Raw genomic sequence first — 26,499 nt, 5'->3', positions numbered from 1 at the left:
CTTTATTGATCTTACAGGAAGAAAGGACAATAAAAATCTTCAACTTCACCAATCTTAACAACATGATTTATCAATGATACTGTATTAGTTGCCCAAACAACTACTCTCCATCAAGGGATATTTCATGCTTTTTTAGCCCTAATTCCTGTTGCCTCTGGAATTTCACAATGCCAAATCACAGAGACTCAATCTTCTAGAATTCTTCATAAGGTACTCATTTCAATGCCAGCATGTTCATTAGATCAAATGAGAGGTTTTAGAAGTCCTACATACTTTGATATATTAAGTCGATGTAAGAGAAATGTAAAACTGGAACTTTACATGGTACTTTCACTTTAAGTCATCATATGATTCAATTACACTAGAAAGTTTTCAATACAATATAATATGTATGCAACTCACATTATGCCTAGTCCAAAACCAAAGGCAGAACCTTAAGTTTCCTGGAGGTTTTCATTTCTTTTTTTTTTTTTTTTTTTTTTTTTTTTAGCAAACTTCCTTCTTACTCAAATAATGTAATTCTCAAGCAGCCACTTCTTATTGGTTCTAAGGAAACATCCATACCTCTGTATTCTTAGCCAGGCTAAGTAATTTTAGGCAGCTATTAAGATAACTTGCTGCAGTTGTAGCTGGCTCAGCCACAAGATGCCAGATGGCCTAGAGGCACCAAATGCTTAGGACTCAGGAATAAGGTCATTTGAGAAGTTAGCATATTCATGCAGAAGAGTGAGCAATTATTGCTGAGGGTCGAGATGTTTCACAAGCATCTCTACAGCTATGCCTTTAAACATTTTGCAGATGTAAGCTGCTATCCTAAGGGTAAATTTATATCATTAATTAGATCAGCATGTACATAATGTTGGAGTCCCTAGTGCTTGTATATAACTATTTGTCAGTAAGAATGGAAGAGCAATATCTAATTCAAATACTATGGGCCAACTACCATTGTCTCATATTGTACCAGAAACACACATGTTGAAAAGTTGCTGCAAATCCTTACTCCATGCAGCTCAACACTTATTTATAACTGAATGGCGATATAAGATGGACATAAGGATGCCTGATTAACTCATGTGTAAGCTGTGAAACATAAGCTACATACCCTTATAGGTTGTTATTTATGCAGCCATTGAATTAATATTTTAGATGGTTATCTTTATACTCTCTGGACATATTATATATCTAAGAATCAACTATTTCTATGAGTAAAATTTTAGAGTTATCATTCTATCATTCAGTTGATTCATTTATTAATTTAACAAATACTTATTGAGCACTCTTTTAGGTGCCAGAGGTACAATGATAAAAAGGACTGACAACTCTTTTGATGTTATGGACCTTGCCTTCTAGGAGATTTGTTTTGTATAATGTTTAGATGACAGACTGGTAGATATGGCGACTTCACGTGTATCCCCTTGAATGTGTACGTGAGTGGCTTAATGCGCTGAACTATTCTATCTTCTACACTTATAACTACTTCCCCTTATATTTTTAACTTCTACCTCCTTACCCTCAGGTGTTCAGGGATGTCAAGAAAGCATCAAGTAACAGTGTCCCAAACCCAGTGGGAAAAACATAGCAATTGCATATTCTCAGACTTCATTTTACTCCCCTTGTCTTCAGCTTTTGGAATTTCTAATCATTTCCACTTTGAAAAATGTCTTCACTTAGCCTCCAAGATCTTACTTTCTCTTGGTTCGACTCCTACCAATAGACTTCTTCAGAGTTTTAATTGTTGCTTCCTCCTTATTTTCCTAACCTCTAAATATTGTAGTGATTAAGTTCTCAGCCTTCGACTTTTTCCCCTTCTAACTCATTTCCTAGTGTCATCATTTAGTATCATGTCTTCAGTACCTCCTACTTGTTGAGGACTTCCAGATAGATATCTATTCTGGACTTACAAACATCTCTACTTGGATGTCCAATGGACATGTTAAACTTAAAATATGAACCTAACTCCGTGCCAGTGCATTCGCTTTCTGTTTCTTCTTGCTACATTTTTCCCAAGAAAAATGCATGGTTGGCTACCTAACTTCCTTCAGATTTCTAAACAAATGTCACTTGCTTTAGGAAGCCTTCCCAGATCATCCTGTATAAAATATCACCATTCCCACCCTCCCATCCCTGGTTGTATTCCCTGTCTTTGTTACTTGAACTTATACTCCTCTAAAACACTTATTACTAACTGACATATTATATATGTATGTACTTATTGTCTGTTTCCCCAGCTAAAATTAAGCTCCATGAAGCTGGGGGTTACTTCCTACTGTGTTATTAGTACACAGAACAGCACGTGGAAAGTAGCTGGAACTCAATAAATATTTATCAAATCAATGACTGAATTTTTAAATAATCTCTTCTGTGGCTCTATCTACCTATTTACCTACCTACCTACCTAATTTCTACGCTTTGCAAGCTGCACTGATTTGGGATGGAAATGATGATTTTTCAAGGGTGGTATCAGAATGCTGTTTTGGATTTTGGAATGAAAGAAGTCCAGCCTCTTAGCCCTAAGAGACTTCGAAAGATAACATGGTTCCATTTCTTGTTCTATAGAGTGTGGCTTGGAAAGAAAAAGAGTTTTGACTAAGGTTACACAACTAATAAGAGGCAGAACCACTGTTAGAGCCCAGGCTTCATGCCTTTCCAGCCAGTGCTCTCCAACCAAACCCCTATTAGGAGGCATTGCTTCTCCCTGGCTGCCCACAGCAGCCCAATCCTTTCTGGCATTATTTTAAAATTGTCCTTAATGAAGATTACACACAGATAGAACTAGAGAAAAATCAGGTTTTATGAATAAAAATGTCACATATAGATAATTTCAGGGGAAAAAAGGAGAGCATTTCTGGATACTTAAGACCTAAAACTTAATTCTGTTTGCAAAATGCCTAGTTTAAAACAAGGCAACATCCTAGGATATTAAGAAACGGATTTAATATCCCCTAACAAATAGTTATACTTTCAGAGGTGGAGAAAAAAATCCATGCAGGTAGGTTAGTGAGAAACAGCCGTATAAATAGAGCAAATAGCCTAGAAAAGTTAAAAAAAAAAATCAATTAAAATATTTCTTGACCCTGATGGTGTAGGTGCTGTAAGGGATAAAGCAAATTCAGTCTAAACACAGGATCTGATCTAAGGTTTTTCCCATACAAAGACACAAAGTAAAGAAGTTTGAATTCCATAAGAAGCAGTAGAGCATAGTGGTTACATATACTCTATTCTTTGGATTTGCATCTAACACTCCCTCTGCATAGATGTAATAACTTAATTGTGTTATTTAACTTCTACAGGCCTCAAACTGTTCATCTGTAAAACAGGACTAAATATCAACTATGGCATATAACTGTTATAAGAATCAAAATAGATCATAAATCTAAATGATTTACACACTGTGGCATCCATTTTAGAGTTCAAAATATTGTGGAATGGTACTAGTAAAATTTAACTAACTGCAATATATAATTAAAAATAATTTCTAAAATTAAAAAAAATAGTATTTATGAAAAATGATATAAAATTTACCAAAATCACATTTGTAGTTGATCATTTGCTGAGTTTTTCTAACACTTGGGGTACTTCATAAAACATGAACATTTTTCATTGATCAAGTCTATCAATTTTCTGTACTACATGAACTGAAACCATCTCCTATGCAATAGTATGATAGTAATCATAGGCAGCCTACTCTGTTTTCCAAAACATGATAATTTCAGCATGTAGATGTGTTTACCTACAAAACCAAACCTGTAGACCTCAAAACATTCATTTTACCATGACGATTTAAGAAAGAAGATTGTGACCCAATTTTTGATTGTCTAAAGTCCTTGGAGATGAGAGTAGATTGAATAAGGCTGGTAGATGAGATCAGAGAGGCATTAGGACAGATAATACAAAGTCAATCTGGCCACTGCTGTAATTATCATACCCAATGCTAAGCTCCAAGGATCCATTGGTCTGCCACATGTGAACCCTTGGCTGTCCAGTCACAGTCACACACCTATATCAGTTCCTCTTGAGGTCTAATATTGCCAGATGAGTATTACAGTCTATACATTCTTTCACATGTCACATTTAATGGAGCTCCAACTTCTTCATACATTCACTTATTTTAATCTTAAGTCAAATATTCACTGAGTGTCTACCATGCGCTAGCCATTGGACTAGGTGCTGGAGAAACACTCTGCCTTCCTGGAGCTTACACATTAGGGTGGGAAATTAATAAGAGGAAAGTAACAAACAAGTGAATAACTCCTTTGATAAGAACAACGAAGCCAAAAAAAAAAAAAAACAAAAAAAAAACCAACGAAGCAGAGAGAGCATATGCCATAATGCTAAATAACCTTTTCCTTATAATGAATTTTAATTATTCTGCCAGTAATCCAAGACAGCATTGTCTTCAACAAAGCCAAACTCCTTTGAGGCAATCACAGAAACTTAGGTACAGTGAAATACAGCTATCAATTCACTCTAAGCATGATTATCAGTTGAAGCCTGAAATACAAAGTGTGCGTGAGTATGTGTATTGGAAAGAGGTAGGAAGAAATGGGCAGCTAGGGGATGAGCTTCAGGAAGACAGAAGAAAAGAAAAAAGGAAGGGTAAATAGAGCTAAATTCTTACATCAGTTATGAAGGTCATTTTGCTCAATCTTTCAGATTTTAGATTTTTCTAGAATGGGACAATTGGCCTCTCAGAGTAACTAGTGACTGAATACTAATATAAAGACACCGCTTAGTTCACCATCAGACATTTACCCTTTTCCTCTAGTTTAACTATTTAGAAATGTACTCTCTAATTTTATTCCTGTAGAACATATTTTTAACAATTTATTTTCAGAGTTAAAAGATATAATCCTTCCTCCAAAATTACATGTTCATATATCATTTTTATTACATTTTCACCCAGTTACCTACCATGTAAGCAAGTAAGAGATTTAAAACAAAAGCAACGAACTGGCATAATGCAAAGACTTTTCTGACTTCAGTGCCATTTTTGAAGTAGAAATTCTTGGGTCATTCCTTCCTGGCTTTAATTAAATACCGACACCTATTTCTATCACTATCAAAATGTTAGGGGGAAAATGCAGAAACCTTTTCTTAGAAAATCCTTCTTTCCAATACTGGGATGCTTTGAAGCCACAAACTCTAAAATAAAGTCATCTTCCCCTCCTCCAATCAATACTTCTAAATAATGGATGTGAACATACATTTAAAAAAAATCCTACCTGCATACAACTCTTACCTGCATCTCTTGACAAAAGGAAGCCAATGGCCCAAAGAGAATCTGACATTGCTCGTCAGCAGTGTAAGTCATCTCTGGCAACTTGGAGGGAACCATCACGGAATTGACACTCTGGGGATTTGTCTGTAGCAAGCAGTTACTGGCCTTTGACCTGGCGATATGCAGATATGTGTAACATTTTGAATTAAATGCAAAAAGTTGTTATAATTAGTTAACACAGCAACAGGAAACATTTTGATACTACTAAAATATGTTCTTACTTTTATTTATAAGCTCTTCTATTGAATGCTCATAGAAATTATCCCATGTATGAGAATCATTTGTTTATAATTATTACGATAAACCTAATAATAAAAAAAGTTCAAATTAACAGGACTTTTTGTTTTTAAAGATCTTTCATATGGATTAACTCAGCTAATCTACATAACACTGTGAGGTGGTTATTATTTTACATATTTATAAGATGAAGAAGCTCAGAGAATAACTTGTCCAAAAGTAATGTATGAAGGTAAGAAATCAACTATATTCTGGGATTTAAGGAATCTATGGAAAGCATTCTCAAGTGACTATCAATAGTGTGAAAATTTTTCTACTTGACATTGTACTACAACTTCCACTTATGGGGTAAAATTTAATTTTATCATAGTTCTGATTCATGAGAAGACAACTACACAAAATCCTGCACTCATTAGGGCCTACTGAGGGGCTACTGTTGCAGTGACAAAGAGAATGCCCAGACTCTACTGCACATATTTCTGGAAAGAGTTATAGTAATGTAATAAATATATTTTAGTAGATTTTAATATTCATTTGACAAAAAATTAGCTTGACAATTTAAATGGTATGGAAAAATAAATTTGTATAGTGAATTTAGCTAGTTAGATGTTCCTATAATTCTTACTTAGACTTTTGGATACTTTAAGCATCTCTCACTCACTAATTGGGACTTTACATAACATCTGCTGGTACTGTTTCAGCTTTCCCTTCTATTACTGAAGGAAAAAGTAAAGAACAGGGCTTTAAAATGAAAATTAGAAGAGTTAATACTTTTTTTCATTTCTTTTTCCAACCAGGCAGAAGCTACATATTACCAAAGTTGAAGGTTGAGAAGAGGAGAATCAAGGACTATTACAATGGTGAAAACTATGCATTGACATTAATGAAAAAAGATTCAGAGTTCAGAACTACCACAGTGGAAAGGTGGAGCTTTTGTTAAAGAGGTTCTTTATAACAACAGATGTAGAGGGATGAACAATGAAAATGTTTCCACTGAGAAATTTTGAAGAGGCAATTAAATATTATGAAAGATTTTTTATCATTATAATAACTTTCAACCTTACAAATCACCTTGCCCATCCTCTTGTTTGAAAGTATGGAAACTAATAAACAAGTGGGTTAAATAATGTGTCCCAGTTCGCACCATGAGTCAGTGGAGAACCAGGAGTGGAACCAAGCACCTTGATTCCTAATCTGGAGGCTGTTCCCCTCTGCCACACCACCCTCCCAGGTTGGTAGAGGAAGCAGGCACACATACACATTCATGACACAGCAACAGGTAGTGACCTCAGTACCTTAGAAATCTTTCCAAATCTTCCTTGCTACATCGGGACCACGAGACATCACCGAGATTTTGTCCTTTAATCCACTCACCAGACATGATATGAAGACCATCAGCACATGATGGGTGGTCATTGTCATGATTAATCCCCATGCTGATTTGGAATATAAAATTTAAAAATTACATTAGATAGATATTTTTAACCTGTTATTATAATTGCAATTAAATCACAGCTAAATAATTAAAATAATGGGAGAGAAATTCGTTATTTAGTTTTATTTTTTATTTTATTTTTTATTGAAGTAGAGTTGAATTACAATGTTGTGTTAATTACTGCTGTACACCAAAGTGACTCAGTTATATATATATACATTCATTTTCATATTCTTTTCCATTATGGTTTGTCACAGGATATGGAATACAGTTCCCTCTGCTATACAGTAGGACCTTGTTGTTTATCCATTCTATATATACCAGTTTGCATCTGCTAACCCCAAACTCCCACTCCACCCCTCCCACACCCTCCCCTCCCCTTGGCAACCACCGGTCTATTCGGAGAGAAATCAGTTTTTTTTTTTTTTTTTTAAAGTTTTTTTGTTGTGGACCATTTTTAAAGTCTTTACTGAATTTGTTATAATATTGCTTCTATTTTATGTTTTGGATTTTGGCCACGAGGCATGTGGGATCTTAGCTCCCTGACCAGGGATCGAACCTGCACTCCCTGCATTGGAAGGCAAAGTCTTAACCACTGGACCGCCAGGGAAGTCCCGAGAAATTAGTTTTAAAGGTCAACATAAAATTAGATTTCAGACTGATTTATTTTTAAAATTTTATGGTCTATATTAAAGGTCAATGTTTTTACTTAGTAAAAAACATTCTCCCAATCAATCTAGTAAATAACATGCTTAGTTCACCTGTATCAAAATGATCTATAGATATATTTTTGACATAGTAGTAGGTATGAAGCACATAGAAATGGTAAGTTTCTATTCAATCACACTAGATTCTTGCTCTTACCTAAAGATCCTTTATTCATTCCTTTTATCAAATCCAAAAATACATTAAAGTATTATTTTTCCTCAAGTGCTTCACGAGATAGTCTTCCTCCACTCACCATAAAACACAAACTGTCCCTGGGAAACCTGCACACTCTTGGCCATCTTCATCTTTTCTACTGAATCCTGAATCTGTTGCTCTAAGTTGTAACTCTATTCTAAAACTCTGACTTATCTTCTGTTGGATGTATTAGACGACTGTTAAATTCAGTATGTCTAAAAGCTGCCCTTAATATTTTCTCTTTCAAACGTCTATGTACTCCTGTATTCTCTTTCTTGCTTGTTCTCTTTTGTGTGCCTTTGCTAGCCCAAGAATCTTCAGGTCATCATTTATTCCTTCCTCTCCCAAATTATCACCCAATTATTTACTAATTGTTAGGGGCAAGCCTTGCTAATCTACTTTCTAAATATTTCTTTCAACTGTTATTTCCTTTCAATTCCTTCTGTTACTATTAAAGAGGATTATAAAAATATTTAATCTTGAAAATTACTACGGCATTCTGAGTGGGTTCTGTGCTTCTAATCTTTGGCAACATTCTCCCTTTTCCTCCTGCCCTGCTCCAGTAAGATCTATTTAAAAACACAATTGGGCTGCCTTTCGTCTGCTTTTCCATTACCTATATAGCAATTTCCAGCTCCTTAACATGGTACGCAGTTTCTTAATCTTCTTCCAAGCCATTTATTGCATTTCTTTTCAGCAAGAGCAAATGACTTGTAGTTTCCCAAACATTATGTTGTTCCTTATTCTCTTGCATTTTCTCTGTGTCATACACCATAAAAAAGGGGTTTATAAGCTTGAATTAAACAATTCTATGAGGTACGAACTATTATAATACCCTTTCTGCTGATGAGAAGTAACTTTTCCAAGGTCATACAATGAGAAAGTGGAAAGTAGTGATGTTTGAATTGAGGAGTCTGGATCTAGAATCATGCGACTAACCACTGAAGTCCATTCCCTCCCTGACCCTATCCAAAGGGTCAATGGCTTCAATGCCTTTGCCTGGATAAATTCTACTTGATCTACTTGATCTTCAAGATTCACACAGATTACTTTCAGGAGGTTTTCTTTTACTAAACTCCCACCTCGCCTACATGTACTGTCTCTGTTTTCCCAACACAGGATTCTGTGAACAACATTACTACAGTGTTTTCCACATTGTACTGTATGTTTTTTCTTTTGGTTATCTCTCGTTTCTTGAGGATAGGAACTTACTCATTGCTCTAAGATCCTGGCATATGGGAACCATACTCTATAAATAGTATTTTAATGTTGAACCAAGTCAGCATGTATTTGGGTTGGCCAAAAAGTTCGTTCGGGTTTTCTGCAAGAGGTTACGGGAAAATACGAATGAACTTTTTGGGCAACCCAGCAGAATCACTTCTATTTCAGTAAAAGTTGCATATAATCTCCTATGATTCTCATAATGAGGGCATTAAAATAACTGTTTGTGAGAGAGTTAATACTGAAGAAGTAGAAAGAGGAAAGCTTGGTTTTGCACATGCTAAGTCTGAGATGATGGCAAGATAGTCCAATGCTCCCTTTTCTCATTGTGCAATGATCTAGATAATAAATAGTCTTTCATAAAAAATTTGTGAACAGGAATATATATATGATATTTAAAAATACTAATAAAAGAATATTGTTATAGAAGTTGCTAAAGGAAATTACAACTATACTACTTATATTTTCTCATATGAAAATGAAAATTTTCAAGACTATTGAACTACATTTTTGGTTAAATAAACTAAAGATTTAAATCAAAATGGTTAGATTTAATGTTTTTGAAAGAAGAAAATGATATAGATGGAATTAATTTATGAAGAAGAGTAATGAATTAAAAGTTCATTATGTTTGTTAACTTGAAGATTATGGAAATTATCTAAATAAAATTTAAAATATACTGTTGACTATCATCCTTCACTTTTAGCATTAGAAAAATTCAGCTATATGATACACCATATTTCTCTTTCCTCATCTAACTAATGTCCTTAAATAGGGTTTGTATCAATACATATTAATAGAATGACTGACAGAGAGAACAGGAAGAAAAATGTTTTCATACTTTGAAGATAAAGAGAAAAAGTAAGACATGATGTGGAGTAGGCAGGGGCCAATTCACTTACTGAGGGCTAGAGTGAAAGACGCAGGAGTTAGATTTGAATCATGTATCTCCCCCTTATTCATGTGACCAGAGGCAATTTAAATAATAATAAAGGAATAAACGTGCCTCAGTTTCCTCATCTGTTAAATATACTTTCCTGCCTGGTTGTGAAGATTACATGAGGATGATATAAAATGCCTGGCACAGTGCCTGCAATATAGCAGGAACCCATAACTTTTTTTTTTCTTTAAACTGGGCAGTAAATCAGAGAAGTTTTATCCTATCTCTCTAATTTGTCTAAAAAACAAAACAGAGATAACCATCATTAAAGGCAATCTGCTGTATTGGCTGACTTTCATGAAAGTGGGGATTTAAGAAAAGCCAAGTAAATAATAATGGCAAGAAGTTACTTTGTCTGGATGTTAAATTAAAATAAGAAATTGTAAATATGCCACAATCTCCCAGATTGATAAAGATGCCTAATGCACTGACTGTACGGTTCCAATGCCGCCCCTGCCTGCATCACTATCTCACCTCCCCAAGGGATTCTGGCTGCAGCACACATTGCCGGGTGACCCTGTTATAACAACAGCCACTTGCCATGTGGAACATACTCAACTCTTCCATCTGTGGTGGTGCAGTCTTTCAAACCATACACAAATGCTATTATTTTTGAAAGGCAACTGGTCTTTTTCAGAAATAATAAAACTTCTTAAATAATGTGTCCATTTGAGAGAAGGAGAGGGACTCCTTCCAAGATTTAGCAATTTGGACATATTCCCAAAGTAGTGTAATGTTATTTTCCAAATTGGGAAGATTACAACTTCTCATCCAGATGATCATTTTCCTTTTGGGATCCTGATTCTCATGTAAGAAATTAGCTACAGCCATGGAGAGATCTGGTGATTCAAGCATTGTTTACCATTAGTTAAATTTTCCTAAAGCTATTTAACTTGTAACAGAAGTTATCATTAAATTGGGACAGGGCTTTTTTTATAACCACACATCTGGAACTATCAGGAGACACTGTTTAGTTCTGATTCTACAGATTTGAAATAAAACAATTGTGAAACTTTATTTGTGCCAGTCACTATATTAATCATTTACAATGATGATATCATTTAATCCTCACAATACCCCCAGAATGTTTCTGTTATCATGACTTCTATTTTACAGATGAGGAAGGTGCTGAGGTTAATAGCAGGGCTGTGACTCAGACCCAGGCAGTCTGATGGTCAAAAGAAGTGAACGTTAAATCACCAAACTATAGATCAAAAGTATCCATTTACATATAAGGTTTATTTTCTGAATAATTTTAAATGTCTCATCTCTGTTAGCAGAAACGCACCTTCGCATATACAGTCCCATAACCAAGTCGCATGCACTGCATGGAAAACATTCTCGAAGTAAGACATTAGCAACACCTCTCCTCACACTGTGCAACTAAGCTACATTTTAATAATCTCAGTTTAAATTCACTTTGACAAAGAGCCTTGGGCAAATAAACTCTCCACTAACATTGTACATGGTTGTCAAGTCAACTGAGAAAATATTTTTATCTTATAAAACTTCTCAACTTGTTTAAAAGTCTCTGCCAGGAAGTTTTGTGATATCCTGCGGAAAGCTGGAGAAGCATTTGGATTTTGAAGATGGTCCCTTTTGATGTTTAAAGAGTCAGAGAAGAGAACATTTATGAATTCACTCACATTTTTTGGATAATTTGGAAAGGATCCAATCTGTAAACAGTCATATTTTAAGAGAGTAAACTTTTTTGTTCTGAATATATTAAACATTTTGTCATATCTTATTTTCCACTAAAAGCCATATATTATATAGAAAAAATTAATTAAAAAAAGAAACAAACTATCACAAATGACACTTAATTTCATACCATTCAGTGGCTATATCTGATTTGATGTAGCTTCACTCCTGTGTACTCATGGAAAAAAGCCCAACATTAAGAAATATGAGACATTTTCATTACTTTTTATATTTAAATCATTTCACTTTGCACAAAACAAATATGTACTTCCACTGGTAAGTCAAAAGGCAATGGAAAGTAAGTCAGCATCAAGATAAAAAATCTGAGGTCAAAAAAATGGGCTTTCCTGGTGGCGCAGTGGTTGAGAGTCCACCTGCCGATGCAGGGGACACGGGTTCGTGCCTCGGTCCGGGAAGATCCCACATGCCGCGGAGCGGCTAGGCCCGTGAGCCATGGCCGCCGAGCCTGTGCTCCGCAACGGGAGAGGCCACAACAGTGAGAGGCCCGCGTACCGCAAAAATAAATAAATAAAGTAGGGGTACAAAAGGAGATTCCTTTTGACTTTGCTATGTGTTACACAACAGTTTTATCTAGCAATTCAACAAATACTTGTTAAGAACACACTAAGTGCTGGGCACTGTACTGAGTTGGGGTCGTAAAAATGAGTAAGATCCAGTTTTTACCCTCAAGGAGATTATCATATACTGGGGCTGGAACACTCCATCCCTTGCCCTCATGCAGCTAAAAGATGCCTGGATCCTGTCTTTCTACGTTCCATAAAGCTCTCCCACCCATTCCTCCTTTTCCAACACTACTTCCATCAACCAAGACAAGAGGTGACTTTCTTCACTTCTGGATTGTTGTTCTTCACTTCTGGATAACCCCTTCACACCTGGCCTTAACTCTTTGCCTTATTAAACAATTATTTAATTATTTTAATTCCTTACGAAAACATTAACAAAAACTAGTTCCCTAGGTAAAATCTTTCAATTTTCCTTGGCAAGCAACCATAGTGAAAAAGTGAATAATGAACCAAAAGGCTGGTTAAAATGCAGATTCCTGAGCTCTACCCCAACCGATTAAAAGAGGCCTAAGACCTAAGAAACTGTATTTTAACACATTTTCTCAATGTGTTTTTACTTAAAATTCTGAGAACCAATGAGCTACAAGATAAAATCCAAACTTTTTATCCTGTTTTCAAATAATCTGTAAACTGATTTCAATCTAATTTCCACTGGAACAGTTAATTCCAGCCTACTGTTTTGTACAGTCCCTTCCTTTCAGAATGCTTTCCACAGCTTATTTGTATTTACAAATGCAACTTAAATCTTAAGACCTTCTTCCCATATAAAGGACTCTTCAATAAATTCTAGCACATATTTCTCATGATTCTTAACTTTTGTACCCTTCAAATATATGGCACAAAAAATATCAGAACTATCTTCTATTTCTGGTGAATTTTAAGTAATATATACAAAGTATTACTACCTAAAATTTAAGTGTTCAGAGAATAAGAATTATATTTCCTTTTTAATTCCTTGAATTGTAATAAATAAATATACATAGATTTTATTAACTAATATAGAATCATAGGAGCAACTAAATATTCTGTACATTTGATGGAAAGTTGAAACTAATGTGGCATCTTACTGACTTAGAGAAACCATAAACCTTAAAAGTCTATGGATGATCTGCTCAAGGAAGGTTGCTTGCCTTACTCTAGACCATACATTTGCCAAGAGAAATGCATTAGAGAAATGCAAACAGAAAGCCAATTCTTGTATGGCTGTTCACTAGTTGGGTGATTTTTCTCCTCTTCCACCTACTCACTATGACATCCAAACCTATATTTGAAGAGAATCTGGTATGGGAGTGCTGCCACATCTCTGCTGGCTTATGTCCCGTTCTGATTATTAACTTGGACAAACTGCTTATTACTCTAACTGGTATCAGTAGTAAAGTAGCAAATACAAAAACTGTGTAAGTGGTCTTACAAGAATCTCGACTTCTCTGGTGGCACAGTGGTTGAGAATCCGCCTGCCAATGCAGGGGACACGGGTTCGAGAACTGGTCCGGGAAGATCCCACATGCCGTGGAGCAACTAAGCCCCTGCGCCACAAGTACTGAGCCTGCGCTCTAGAGCCCCATGAGCCACAACTACTGAGCCTGAGTGCCTAGAGCCCGTGCTCCGCAACAAGAGAAGCCTCTGCAATGACAAGCCCTCACACTGCAACGAAGAGCAGGCCCCGTTCACCGCAACTAGAGAAAGCCCGCACGCAGCAACAAAGACCCAGTGCATCCAAAAAAAAAAAAAAAAAAAAGAATCGCCATGATAAGTACACTTCCTGCCAATCCAGTAAAAATTCTGAAGGATATAAAAGCACTCCTTGAGTGAACAGAGAGATGTATGGCCACTGGAGGCTGAAAATCTCCTTGCTACATTGAAGCATTCATAAAAATAATTATAATACTACTAATAATGAATTATTATTACTATTAATTCACTCTGTATTATTCATTCTGTGTTATGAGTCAACCAATGTGCCATGCAATTAGAGCAACACCAACCTAACAATGAACCTTGAAAGGAAAACTTATCCACATTTAGGAATGAAGAAAATTAGTAAAGACAGATTGACTTGCCCAAAGTTCATTCAGAGAGTAGCTGGCATGACAAGAATTCAAGCCCAAATCTGTGTTGCTTTAATACTCTTTCTCTCTCATCTGCCCACTGAGTAATTTCTATCCTTAACCAAGGCGTGTGTACTAGAGGAAGATACTTGTGACTTTTGCTGTATGGAATTCTAAACTGTACAATATGGAAACAGTGAACTTACATGTTGCTATTACCAATTTTAGTGGGTCAAGGAACATTAATTACAGAAAAATTAATTTTGAATATTTTAAGAAGCAACAGAGTTCTAGAAATAAGAGTATATTTGTTTTTGTCTATTACAGTAATCTGTTATTTTATCTGTTTCCCATCCTAGGAGTCCTAGATGATGTACTGTCTTTATCTTCATTTCTTATTTACTTCTTACTGTTTGTCTACTCTCCCTTTAGAATATATCCTCTCTTTCTTATAGTAAGATATGCTGATGTAATCAATATACTGATACTGTATACTGATCTAATCAGTATATCATACTACAAGATATACTTACTATAAGATATAGTAGATATACTGATGGGCATCAACGCAGAATGAAAGCCAAAAATTTTATTTCCTTCTAAAAGGGACTCCTCTGGCATGCTGAGAGAGATTAGCCAAATTTATGCTTACAGGATACCTCCTGGAGCATACGCTACCTTATTTAATTAGCAGAATTTTAGATTAAATAGTACTATTGCTAAAACTTCTGGAATTGCCCCTTCCAAGTCCACGACTTCAGGATGTGCATGAAACAGCTGAACAGGCCTGTAACCAAACTTCAAAGAAGACTCATCATAACTGATGTATAATTTAACTACTGTATTTCTACAAAGTTAATTTTATATAAGAATCAAAATAACATGTGCCAGAAAGGAAAAATATGTTGTCACATTTGTATTTGTATAGTCATAAAACCATATTTTCCAGTCAAGGCAATTGCATTCCTTGACCCAAACTAATTCCTCTTTCCCTGCTTCTGGAACTCAACTGTTTTCTACCCTGAATCTCAATATGATTGTCCAAAAGGTGAGTATTCCTAAAACAAATACTTATTCATTCATACAATAAATATTTGAGTTCCTATAATATACAATGCACTCAACCTGGTACTATATGAGAAAAAATGTATTAGACACTAATCCTATTTTTATAGAGATTCCTGTCTAGTAGGGAGTGTGTGTGTGTGTAAATATCAGTATAAATCAGTATATATTAGAAATTAAGCTACAAGTGATATTTACAACTAACAGTGTAAGGGAGTTAAAAAAGGAGATACATTTCCAGCTGGACTTTCAGGTCTAATTTCACAGAAAGGATTACATTTGGTTTGACCATTAAAGGGATTACATTTGCCTTTACTTAATGGATAAGTAAAACTGAAAAAGGTATAAATCAGTAGGGCTGGGAGTCGGAATAAGAAAAAAGCATTAATAAAGACATGAAGCTTGAAAATTATGGATTGTTTACATTCATGAAATAGAGAAGTAGCTTATAAAGTTAGAAAGATAGATTGGGACCAATCTATAAAAGTCATGAATCTAAGGCTATGGAATTTGGAGTTCATTGATTACGTGGTAAGGAGCAATAAAGATTTCTGAACTGAAGATCAGAACTATAATTCAGGAAGTTGAATCTGACGAAAGTAAGATAGATTAGAAAGATTAGGTGCTAAGGCAAGGAGACCACTGAGGTGGGTATTGCAATAGTCCAAGCCTGGATAAATAACAGAATAGGGAATGGACAGATGGGATAACTATTTCAGATGACCAATGAACAGAATTTGACAACTGGTTTTGGGAGGAGCTAAGACTAGAAAGAGTTAAAGATGTTTTAGATGTCTCAACTTAAGAAATGATAACAATATTGATGCCAATAACAGAAATGCAGATGTCTGAAGAAGTGGGTTATAACCTGGCCCTACCCTTGGCTCTACCCAGGCACAATTTCCATCAAAGCATGTAAGCAAATGTCATTGATTTCAAAGTCTTATTAATTACAAGGCATCTGCATTGTTGGTACTTGGGCAATACTTAAAACTTTAGCAGGTGCCCCAAATATTTGTTGCCTTCAAGGAGCTAACTTTGCATATTTATTGCCTCAATAGACTCTCAGTTCCAAAGAAACTCCTGAATTGTCAACTTAGTGGAAAAGCCATGTCTCTAGGCCAAAGTTTAATAAATATATATTAGTCTTTTCCCCTTGGTTCAAAAAAGCAAAACAAAAACCAAAAACATACAAATATTTTGGCCATGTGAAAACATGTTCTGTGTTTTTATAATCACATAATTTATAAGTAATTTTCCCTAACTTATGTAATTTTATCCACTCATCATCTCTATGAAGTAGGCAATCTAATTACCAGATGAGATTCTTAATCAGTAAATAAATTGTATATGTTTAATGCAGTTTCTTTTAACTTTTAAAAATGCAGAACTCTGCTAGAGCTTTTTTATTTTCTTGACACTATCTATTACAAGTATAAATTATCATAAATGTGCTAAAGTCAAATTACAAAATTGTATCGTAAACTGTTTTCAAGACAAACAACTTTGTCTACCACCTTATATCCATACTATTATTTCAATAATATAAACCTATCTTAAAAGGACAGTTTTTATAATTAGGAAAACAAAGTGCTGAGGCATCAGATACTAAATGGTCAAAAAATAAATACTATTTCGTTAATATAAGACAGTGATCAATTTCAAGTCCTTATGATTACTTTTATTGGCTACTTATTTTTAAAGTAATGGGATAAATTTAACAAGTGAGAAACAGATGAGATGCTCAACCATTCTAGTAAGCAAAGAAACACAAAAACAAATTAAATTATAATTTAACATGTGCTAAACTCAAAGCTGGGAAAATAAACTGAAACTATTTACCAGCAGTCTTCTATTTAAATTTGGATAAATATTGCCATATGGCCTCCAAAAATAGTGCCCCACTTACACGCCTCTCAAAAATGTATAAGAATATCTGTTTCCTCATAGACGAACACTTTTCATTCACTTACACTGGAAACATCATTTAACAGCTATTTATTGAGCACAAATGAAAGGTGTGAGAGTTACAATGTTAAACAGCAATGACAGCAGAAACAAACATAAAACAAAACAAGACACAGCCCCTGTCCTCAAGAAACACAATCTAGGGCTTCCCTGGTGGCGCAGCGGTTAAGAATCTGCCTGCCAATACAGGGGACACAGGTTCGAGCCCTGGTCCAGGAAGATCCCACATGCCGCGGAGCAACTAAGCCCGTGTGCCACAACTACTGAGCCTGCACTCTAGAGACCGCGAGCCACAACTACTGAGCCCACGGGCCACAACTACTGAAGCCTGCACACCTAGAGCCCATGTTCCACAACAAAAGAAGCCACCGCAATGAGAAGCCCGTGCATCACAACGAAGAGTAGCCCCCGCTCGCCCCAACTAGAGAAAGCCCGTGCGCAGCAATAAAGACCCAATGCAGCCAAAAATAAATAAATAAATAAAAGAAACACAATCTAATTAGAGATACAGACATTAAATAATCATGCAAATGTAAACCTACAACTGTGAAAAAATTAGGAATGAAAACTACATAGAATTAATAAGAGCAGATATGAAAGGATTTAACCTACCCATGGAATACTTCTCTGAAGAAATGATGTGAAAGAAGAGTAAGAGAAAATGAGGGAAGAGGACAGGGAGAGTTTTCTTGTCAAAGGAAGCACATGGTCCTTACAGTGGGAGTAAATATGGATTCATCTGTGTAGATTTATGTAATCTGATAGTCGACAGGAGAATTGCTTTGTGGTTTGACTGGCATCCTATTAATGACACTAGGATATTCTCATATAAGCCATCAAAATATCTCTATGAGCTATGTGGTTATATCCTTTGCCATTTTTCTAATGGGACTTTGGTCATTTTGCAAATTTATTTTTAAGAGCTCTTTTTATATTAAGGAAAATATTACTTTGTCATGTGTCAATATTACACATGATGCAAATGCTTGCACTGACTGTGATTTATCTTCTGACTGTTGTATTTTTTTCCTTGCCTTGATATTTAATTTCAAGTCACTAATTTTATGTGAATTTTCCTTAAATATTTCTAGATTTCACACCTAGAATCATAGACATTCTCTATTAAAAGACTAAAACAGAAAAAAGCCAACAAAACAAAAAATCTCATGTACAGAATCATTTTGGTGTGTTCCGATGTAATGTCTAAGGTAGAGAATCAGATTTCTGTTACTTTTGTTATTGAATGATTCATTTCCTTCCATTGATTGTAGGTGCAGCTTTTATTACATGCTACATTTCCACATCTTTTCCTACATATAAATGGATTTTTTTTTTCTTACTCTCTCTTCCATTGACTTGTCTGCTTTTTCCAGCACCAGCACAAACTGCTTTATCTATTCTGAAATGTATTACTATCCGATAGTGCCCACCCTCCTCCTCCCCACAGTTTTTTGTTTGTATTTTTTTTAAACAAGAAATTTCTTATGTTGAATTTTCCACATGGACTCTAAAATCAGGCTGTCTAGTAAAAAAATTCTATTGATATTTTGGGCAGATTATATTAATTTATATATAGATAATTGTCATTTTATAATATTGACTGTTCCTACCCCAAACCAAGAAATCTCTTTCCATTTATTTAAACCACTTTTATGACTCTGTGTGGTTAATAATTCTTCTTTTTATAAGTCTTGTACATTCCTTTGTATATTCCTAGGTGTTTCATCTTTTTAATTTTAATTTTATTTTTTGCTATCTTCAATATAAATGAAATTTTTTTCTTTCTTTATAGTTTGCAAGTGGCTCTTGTTCATGTATTGGAAAGAAAAAAATTTTTACAGTTTTGTAAGAGGCCAATAAAATTCTCTCACTGTTCTAATAGGTTTTTTAGTAGATTGTCTGAAGTTTTCCATTTATACAAATGATACTCATTTTGCCCCTCCTTTCTAATTTTAAAGTTATTTTAAAATTATTAAATATTTTCATGATAACAAATATATGTAATATATTTGTGTACACATACTACATTGTATGTGTGTATGTCTGAATGTGTTATGTAATATAAATAGCTTAAGTATTATGGAGATAAACAGCAAGGTCCTACTATATAGCACAGAGAACTATATTCAATGTCTTATGATTAAAAAAACAAACCACCCAATTAAAAAATGGGTGAAAGACTTAAATAGGTCACCAAAGAAGACATACAGATGGCCAACAGGCACATGAAAAGATGCTCAACATCACTAATTATTAGAGAAATGCAAATCAAAACTACAATGAGGTATCACCTCACACCAGTCAGAATGGCCATCATCAAAAAATCTACAAACAATAAATGCTGGAGAGGGTGTGGAGAAAAGGGAACCCTCTTGCACTGTTGGTGGGAATGATATTACTCAGCCATAAAAGGAATGAAATTGTATCATTTGCAGAGATGTGGATGGACCTAGAGTCTGTCATACAGAGTGAAGTAAGCCAGAAAGAGAAAAACAAATATCGTATATTAATGCATATATGTGGAATCTAGAAAAATGGTACAGATGAACCTATTTGCAGGGCAGGAATAGAGACCTGGACGTAGAGAACAGACATGTGGACACAGCGGGGGGGAAGGGAAGGGTGGGACGAATTGGGAGATCAGGACTGACACATGTATACTACCATGTGTAAAATAGATAGCTAGTGGGAACATGCTGTAAAGCAAAGGAAGCTCAGCTCAGTGCTCTGTGGGATGGGGGGGGTCAAGTGGGAGGGAGGTCCACGAGGGATGGGATATAGGATACATATAGCTGATTCACTTCATTGTATAGCAGAAACTAACACAACATTGTAAAGCAATTATACTCCAATAAAAAAAAATCCTATGATAAACCATAATGGAAAGGAATATATTAAAAAAAGAATATATATGTGTGTAACTGAATCACTTTGCTGTACAGCTGTGATTAGCATAACATTGTAAATCAACTATACTTCAACAACAGCAAAAAAGTATTAAGGGAAACCATCACACAAATAGGAAATTTGAACAAGACAAATTTAAGATCCATGACCAACTTCTCTATCAGATCTTATATTTCCACCTTCGAGAAGAAGGCACGCAAAGTGTGTGCTGTTGTAGAAATCATTTTAGTCCTGAAGTCCTAAAGACAGTCTTGTATACTTTCTCTTAGAAGTCTCATCTGTGATGTATCAGTCTTTATTTTATCTGGAATTGATTTCTAGAAATGAGCTGAGGAAAGTGTTCAATTTTATTTTTATACATGTGGAAAACCAATTGTACCACCACATTTTTATAAACAGTCAACTTTCTTTCCTGGTCTGCAATGACAGCGTGGTCAGATGTCAGGTTTTCAAGTAGGCATGGGCCTGTTTATGACTCTGTATTTCACTGTATTGCCTGTCAATATATGCATAAATGTCAAGATCTTAGTTACTATAGTCTCATGATAGGTCTTCATTTCCATTAGAGAAAGATTCCCATGTTATTCTCCTCCTCATCCTCTTCTACCTTTGCCTCCAGCTTCATAGCTTCTCCAAGAATGTTTTGACTATTTTTGGCTATTTGTAATTATATATAAATGTTAGAAATATTTACCAACTTATGTAAAAGTTTATCATTGGAATTTCCACGAACCTCTAAAATATGTACAGCAGAACTGACATCTGTAAGATATTTCATTTATCCACAAACATGGTATATTTCCACTGATACAGGTTTGATTTAATGAATTTTAATAGGGGTATTTGCTTTTCTGTCTTTTGTTGGATTTATTCTTAAGTATTTTGTGTTTTCTAATGCTACAGTAAACAGCATCCTCTTTTTTAATGATATTTTGTATTTTTGTGTTGACAGTTTTTCAACTAATTCCATACTTTACCTTTGCATTATATTGTGTTTTTATGTAGGCAATCATATCATTTGCAAGGTAAAATAGCTTTGTTTCTTCCATTCTCATCCCTACATCTTTCATTTATTTTACTCTCATGCTGTACTGGTTTGTACCCCCAGTACATATATAGAAGTAGATATAGTGAGATCTGTGTGATTTTATTAATTTTATAGAGGATGTTTCTAATATTTAACAATTAAGAATCATGTTTCCCATTGATCTTGGTAAATTTACATGAGTAAATTTTATTTTATTCGATTTTTTTCTGCATCTACTGAGATAGTGTAATTTTTCTGTTAATTACAAACAAATATTGTATATTAACACATATACATGGAATCTGAAAAAAATGGTATAGACGATCTTATTTACAAAGCAGAAATAGACACAGACATAGAGAACAAACGTATGGATACCAAGGGGGAGGGTGGAGGGTGGGATGAATTGGGAAATTGGGATTGACATATATACACTATTGATACTATGTATAAAATAGATATCTAATGAGAACCTACTGTATAGAACAGGGAACTCTACTCAATGCTCTGTAGTGACCTAAATGGGAAGGAAATCCAAAAAACAGGGGATATATGTATACGTATAGCTGATTCACTTTGCTGTACAGAAGAAACTAACGCAATATTGTAAAGCAACTACACTCCAATAAAAATTTTTTTAAAAATCAGAATCTGTTAATTCATCTGTTAATGTGGGGATTAAGATTTTTAAATGATAAATGACCTTTGCTATACAGACATAAAGTCAACTTTATTCTCCTGTATTAACTTTGTTTATTTATACAGTGCTGCTTTATTTTGAAAATGTTTCTTTGCCATTTTTGCATCATTCTCAGATAAGAAATAATTGATACTTGCTTCTTCATAATAGTCCTTTATTGATTTTCATATTATATTAATGCTAGCCTCAAATAGTGAATTTGAGGATGTTCCTTCATTCTAGAAAATTAGATTTTCTAAATTTCCTTGAAGCTATTGCTATGTGAACTTGTGTTTTCTTTGAAAAGATTCTAAAGAGCTGATTCAATTTCTTTAAATAGTTATAGAGCTTTATGTCCTTCCATTACATTTTCTTAGAATTTTCCAATTTCATCTGTTTGTAGCTTTTTGCCAAGAAAGTATTTAGTGTATTTTCTTAGTATCTTTTTAATGTCTTTGGTATCTGTGTTACATCTCCTTTTCTCATTTCTAATACTGTTGAATTATGCCTGTTTTTCTCAATCAATCCTATCTTTGTCAATTTTACTTGCATTTTCATATATTTAATTTTGGCTTGTTGTTCACATTTATCACATTTTTCTTTTTCATTAGTTTCTACTCTTCATTATTTCTTCTATTTTTTTTACTTTGTTGTTATCTTTCTAACATCTTAATTTGAAAACTTAGGGCATTAATTTCATCATAAAATTTTTATGTATATTTAAAGCTATTCATTTTCCTCTATGTGCTATTTTATCTGCAAGCTACACTTTCTAAATAGTATATTTGTTATTATTTAAACCTGAGAATATACTGGTTTCCCTAATGATTTCTCCTTTGATCTATGGGTTTTTCAAAAGTATGCTTGTAAATTTCTAAATTTCTTAGTTTTTTTGTTACTGTATGTTTAACTTAATTGTATTATGATCAGAAAAATTCACCTGTATATTCATTTTATGAAATTTGTTTAGACTTGTAGAATAAAACAATATATGGTCATTCTTTGTAACTATCCAGTATGTTTTAAAAGAGCAGGTGTTCTTTTATAATTGGCTGTAGGTTTTATATCTGCCCAACAGATCAATATTTTTACTTGTTCAAATCTCTTCTCTCCCATATAGATCTTTCTGTTCACTTGATCTATCAGTTTCAGAGAGCTGTGTTAAAAACTCCCACTACGATTGTAGTTGTATCTCTGTTTTGTTAATGTTTGCCTTTATGCTGTGAAACTATGCCATTAGAATAGGGTTCATCCCAGACTCTGATGGATTCTTTTTCACTCCATGTCCTGAACAAACAAACCATTTGTTGCCAGCTGGCGGGAGATACACATTGTCATGTAAGCGGCTGTGAAGCTTTGGCTTCCTTTCACCAGGCTACATTAAACTCTCAGCTCCTCCATCCAGTATTAAGACTTAGCCTCCTGTGAGTGAGAAATTCCATCTCTTTTATATCAATAGGTTACTTCTATATCTAGTATGTGAAAATTTTTCTTTCTGGCTCTTTAGCTTGACTACTGACTTTAAAAATCTCTCTTTGGAATTTTCAGGTATTTAAAATGGGGAGGGGAGATTTCAATGTCTTTACAATGTCTATCAATCCAAATCATAATGTTAATTCTAATGTAAATTTTTAATGTGACAGTAAATGCAAACTTATTACTTAGATAAAACAATTGATTTCCACAAGCAGAATATTTTATTCATTTCTACTAGACAATTAGTACTTTCATATATTCAGCTGTTCTACATGGCTTAGGAGGTTATATATTCTACATTTTTAGTAATCAATTTATTGAATAAAAGTACATACTATGTGCCAAGCATGCAAGTACTACGCTTCTAGAGGTTGGGAATACAACAGTGAACTAAGGAGTCAAGAATTCATCATATACATACAGATAGATTGATAGATACGTAGGTGGACAGATAGACAGACAGATAGATACACAGCTGATTTGGAAACATTTTATGAAGAAAATTAAAGTAGGCAGAGAAGGATAAGCTGGGGCTGTGATTATACTTACATCTGTAAGACATGTTATCAGAAAGGCCTCACTAAGGTGACACTTGAGCAGAGAACTAAAGAAGAAAAACAGAGACAGCCATGTGGCTGTTCTGGAGAAGAATACTGCAGGCAGAAGGGAAAGCAAAAGGTACAGGGTTTGAGGTAGATGTTTGCTTCATGTGTTTGAGTTTCAGAAAAGAGGCTGATGCATCTAGAGCCCTCTTAGTAAGGAGGGAAATGGTAGGCTGGAAGTGAAGGAGGCTAGACTCTGTAAGGTCTTGTGGGCCATTTTAAGGGCTGGGAGTTTTACCAGTGCGATAGGAAGCTACTGGAAGATTTTGAGCAAAGAAGTCAGGCAATTTGCTCTGTTTTAGAAGACTGTCCCTGGCTCTGAATTGAAAACAGGCTGTAGGAGGCAAGGGATGAAAAATAAAGATCATTTACGAAGCCACTGTAATAATCCAGATGAGAAGTGATATTGGCTTGGCCCAGAGTGATAGCAGGAGAATTAGTGAGAAGTAATCAGATTCTGGATGTATTATGAAGGTGGAGCCAACAGCTGATGAACAGAATGTTTAGAGCAAGAAACAGAGAGGGCTCAAGGACAGTTTCATGGCCTTTGACTGAGTAACTGGAAGGATGGAGCTTCCACTTATTGTGATAGGAAGACCTCAGGGGGGAGCACTTCTAGGGTGTGGGGAATCATTTCTGCATGTGCATGCTGGAATAAAGTCTCACTCCACATAGCCTTGGGTATATCTAAAAACACATGGGGACTTCCCTGGTGGCACAGTGGTTAATAATCCACCTGCCAATGCAGGGGACAGGGGTTCAAGCCCTGGTCCAGGAAGATGCCAAATGCCGCGGAACAACTAAGCCCGTGCTCCACGACTACTGAGCCTGTGCTCTAGAGCCTGCAAACCATAACTACTGAGCCTGTGTGCCACAACTACTGAAGCCCACACACCCTAGAGCCCCCGCTTGCTGCAACTAGAGAAAGCCCATGCACAGCAACGAAGACCCAAAACAGCCAAAAATAAATAAATAAATAAAAACCCATGATATTACTTTAATAAAATTTTACCTAATAACGTATTTTAAAAAGTTTCATACAATAGTTAAAAATGCTCTAAACAATTTGAGTGTGCATACAGCACCTTTTCTATAATAAAATTTCATTGACATTCTACACATAAGAATATTTTACTAAGATAATTACTATATTAAAACATTCACTTATTTAACACATATTTATTGCTTGCCTAGTATGTACTGAGCACTATCAAATGGATTAGGAATCTCATGATAATAAAAAATAGGCATGGTTCATTACCCCTTGGAGCTTAAAGCCTATGAATAGATGAATGAATACACATTTATAAAGAGACGGCGGCATTAAGTGTTTAATAGAATGACCTACACAGAACACATCCTATAGGAAATGGTTACTGATAAGATGTGTGAATTATGATCAGCAGGACATAATTACTCAAAGAAGTTCCCATCCTTGTAAGGTAGAGGGTGTAGCATGTGCCAATGTCCTGCAGTGTGAAGAACCATGGTACATTAGAAACACTGTAAGAACTCTTAATGTGGCTGCAGTGCTGAGAATGAGAGGGAGCATAGTGTGAAGTATGGCTGAAGACATTAGGTTGGGGATAGATAATAAAGAGCCAGCCCAGAAGTAAGTTAAGTGAGTTAGAAGTATCCTTCCGCATTTCTGACATAGCACAGTAATTAACAACATGGGCTTTGGATTTGGACAGACTTGACTTTGAACATCCACTCAGTCACTTATTAGCTGTGTGAGCTTTGGCAACCATCATCCCTAAAGTAAAGCTAATATTATTGCCTTCCTTCCTCAGGTGGGAGCAGAAGTCTTTGGTCTCAATGTGCTAAGTCAGTGTAAAGTTTTGCTGCCCAATAAATCTCCAGATATAGCAAGGTCAGAAAAATACTCACAGGATTACGTTACTAACAATTATCTTTCAAATTATTATTTCCATAATAATTTATATATTTTATAATATCTAAGATCTGAGGCTAAGTTTTAGAAAAAGCTTACCCGATATTAAAGGGTTTATTTTACTTTTAGTTGGAATTCACAGAGAGGGCTGAATTATTTGTGGCCCTAAAGGAAAAAGTACGTGATATGTATATATGATACATATACGGTATATATTCATATTTCGTGCATATATATATATATACACACACATTTATATAACAAACAAATCTAAACTACCACTAAAAATGTATACAAAAGAACAACTTTTATTATTTTCAATGGATTGTATCACAGAATTTATGTCTAAAAGGACTGCACAGAATATATGAGGACAGAGATAATTCAAATAAAAACCGCCTTTCAGGCTAAAAATAAAAACATTCCTCTCTCTGGCAACCAAATGTGACTCCTATGTGATACTGACTTAGAGTGAATAACTGTTATGTAACAGGGCTACTCAAAGTGTGGTCTGGGCAATGGCTGCCAGAAGGT

The 26,499-nt window shown here is 34.9% G+C and overlaps 1 protein-coding gene across 1 annotated transcript in view; it reads right to left on the bottom strand.

The window, feature by feature from the left end:
- Positions 1-26,499, bottom strand: part of ADAMTS19 (ADAM metallopeptidase with thrombospondin type 1 motif 19) — a 307,854-nt gene that overhangs the window by 123,885 nt on the left and 157,470 nt on the right. The window contains exons 9-10 of the mRNA XM_024123327.2: positions 6,811-6,951; positions 5,240-5,390 (exon numbers count right to left, since the gene is read on the bottom strand). Coding sequence (XP_023979095.1) covers positions 5,240-5,390; positions 6,811-6,951 — 292 coding nt within the window. The remainder of the gene's footprint in view (positions 1-5,239; positions 5,391-6,810; positions 6,952-26,499) is intronic.

This window comes from Physeter macrocephalus, chromosome 8 (genome assembly GCF_002837175.3).
Source record: "Physeter macrocephalus isolate SW-GA chromosome 8, ASM283717v5, whole genome shotgun sequence".
Classification (NCBI taxonomy): domain Eukaryota; kingdom Metazoa; phylum Chordata; class Mammalia; order Artiodactyla; family Physeteridae; genus Physeter; species Physeter macrocephalus.
This window is presented reverse-complemented; position numbering and strand designations above follow the sequence as displayed.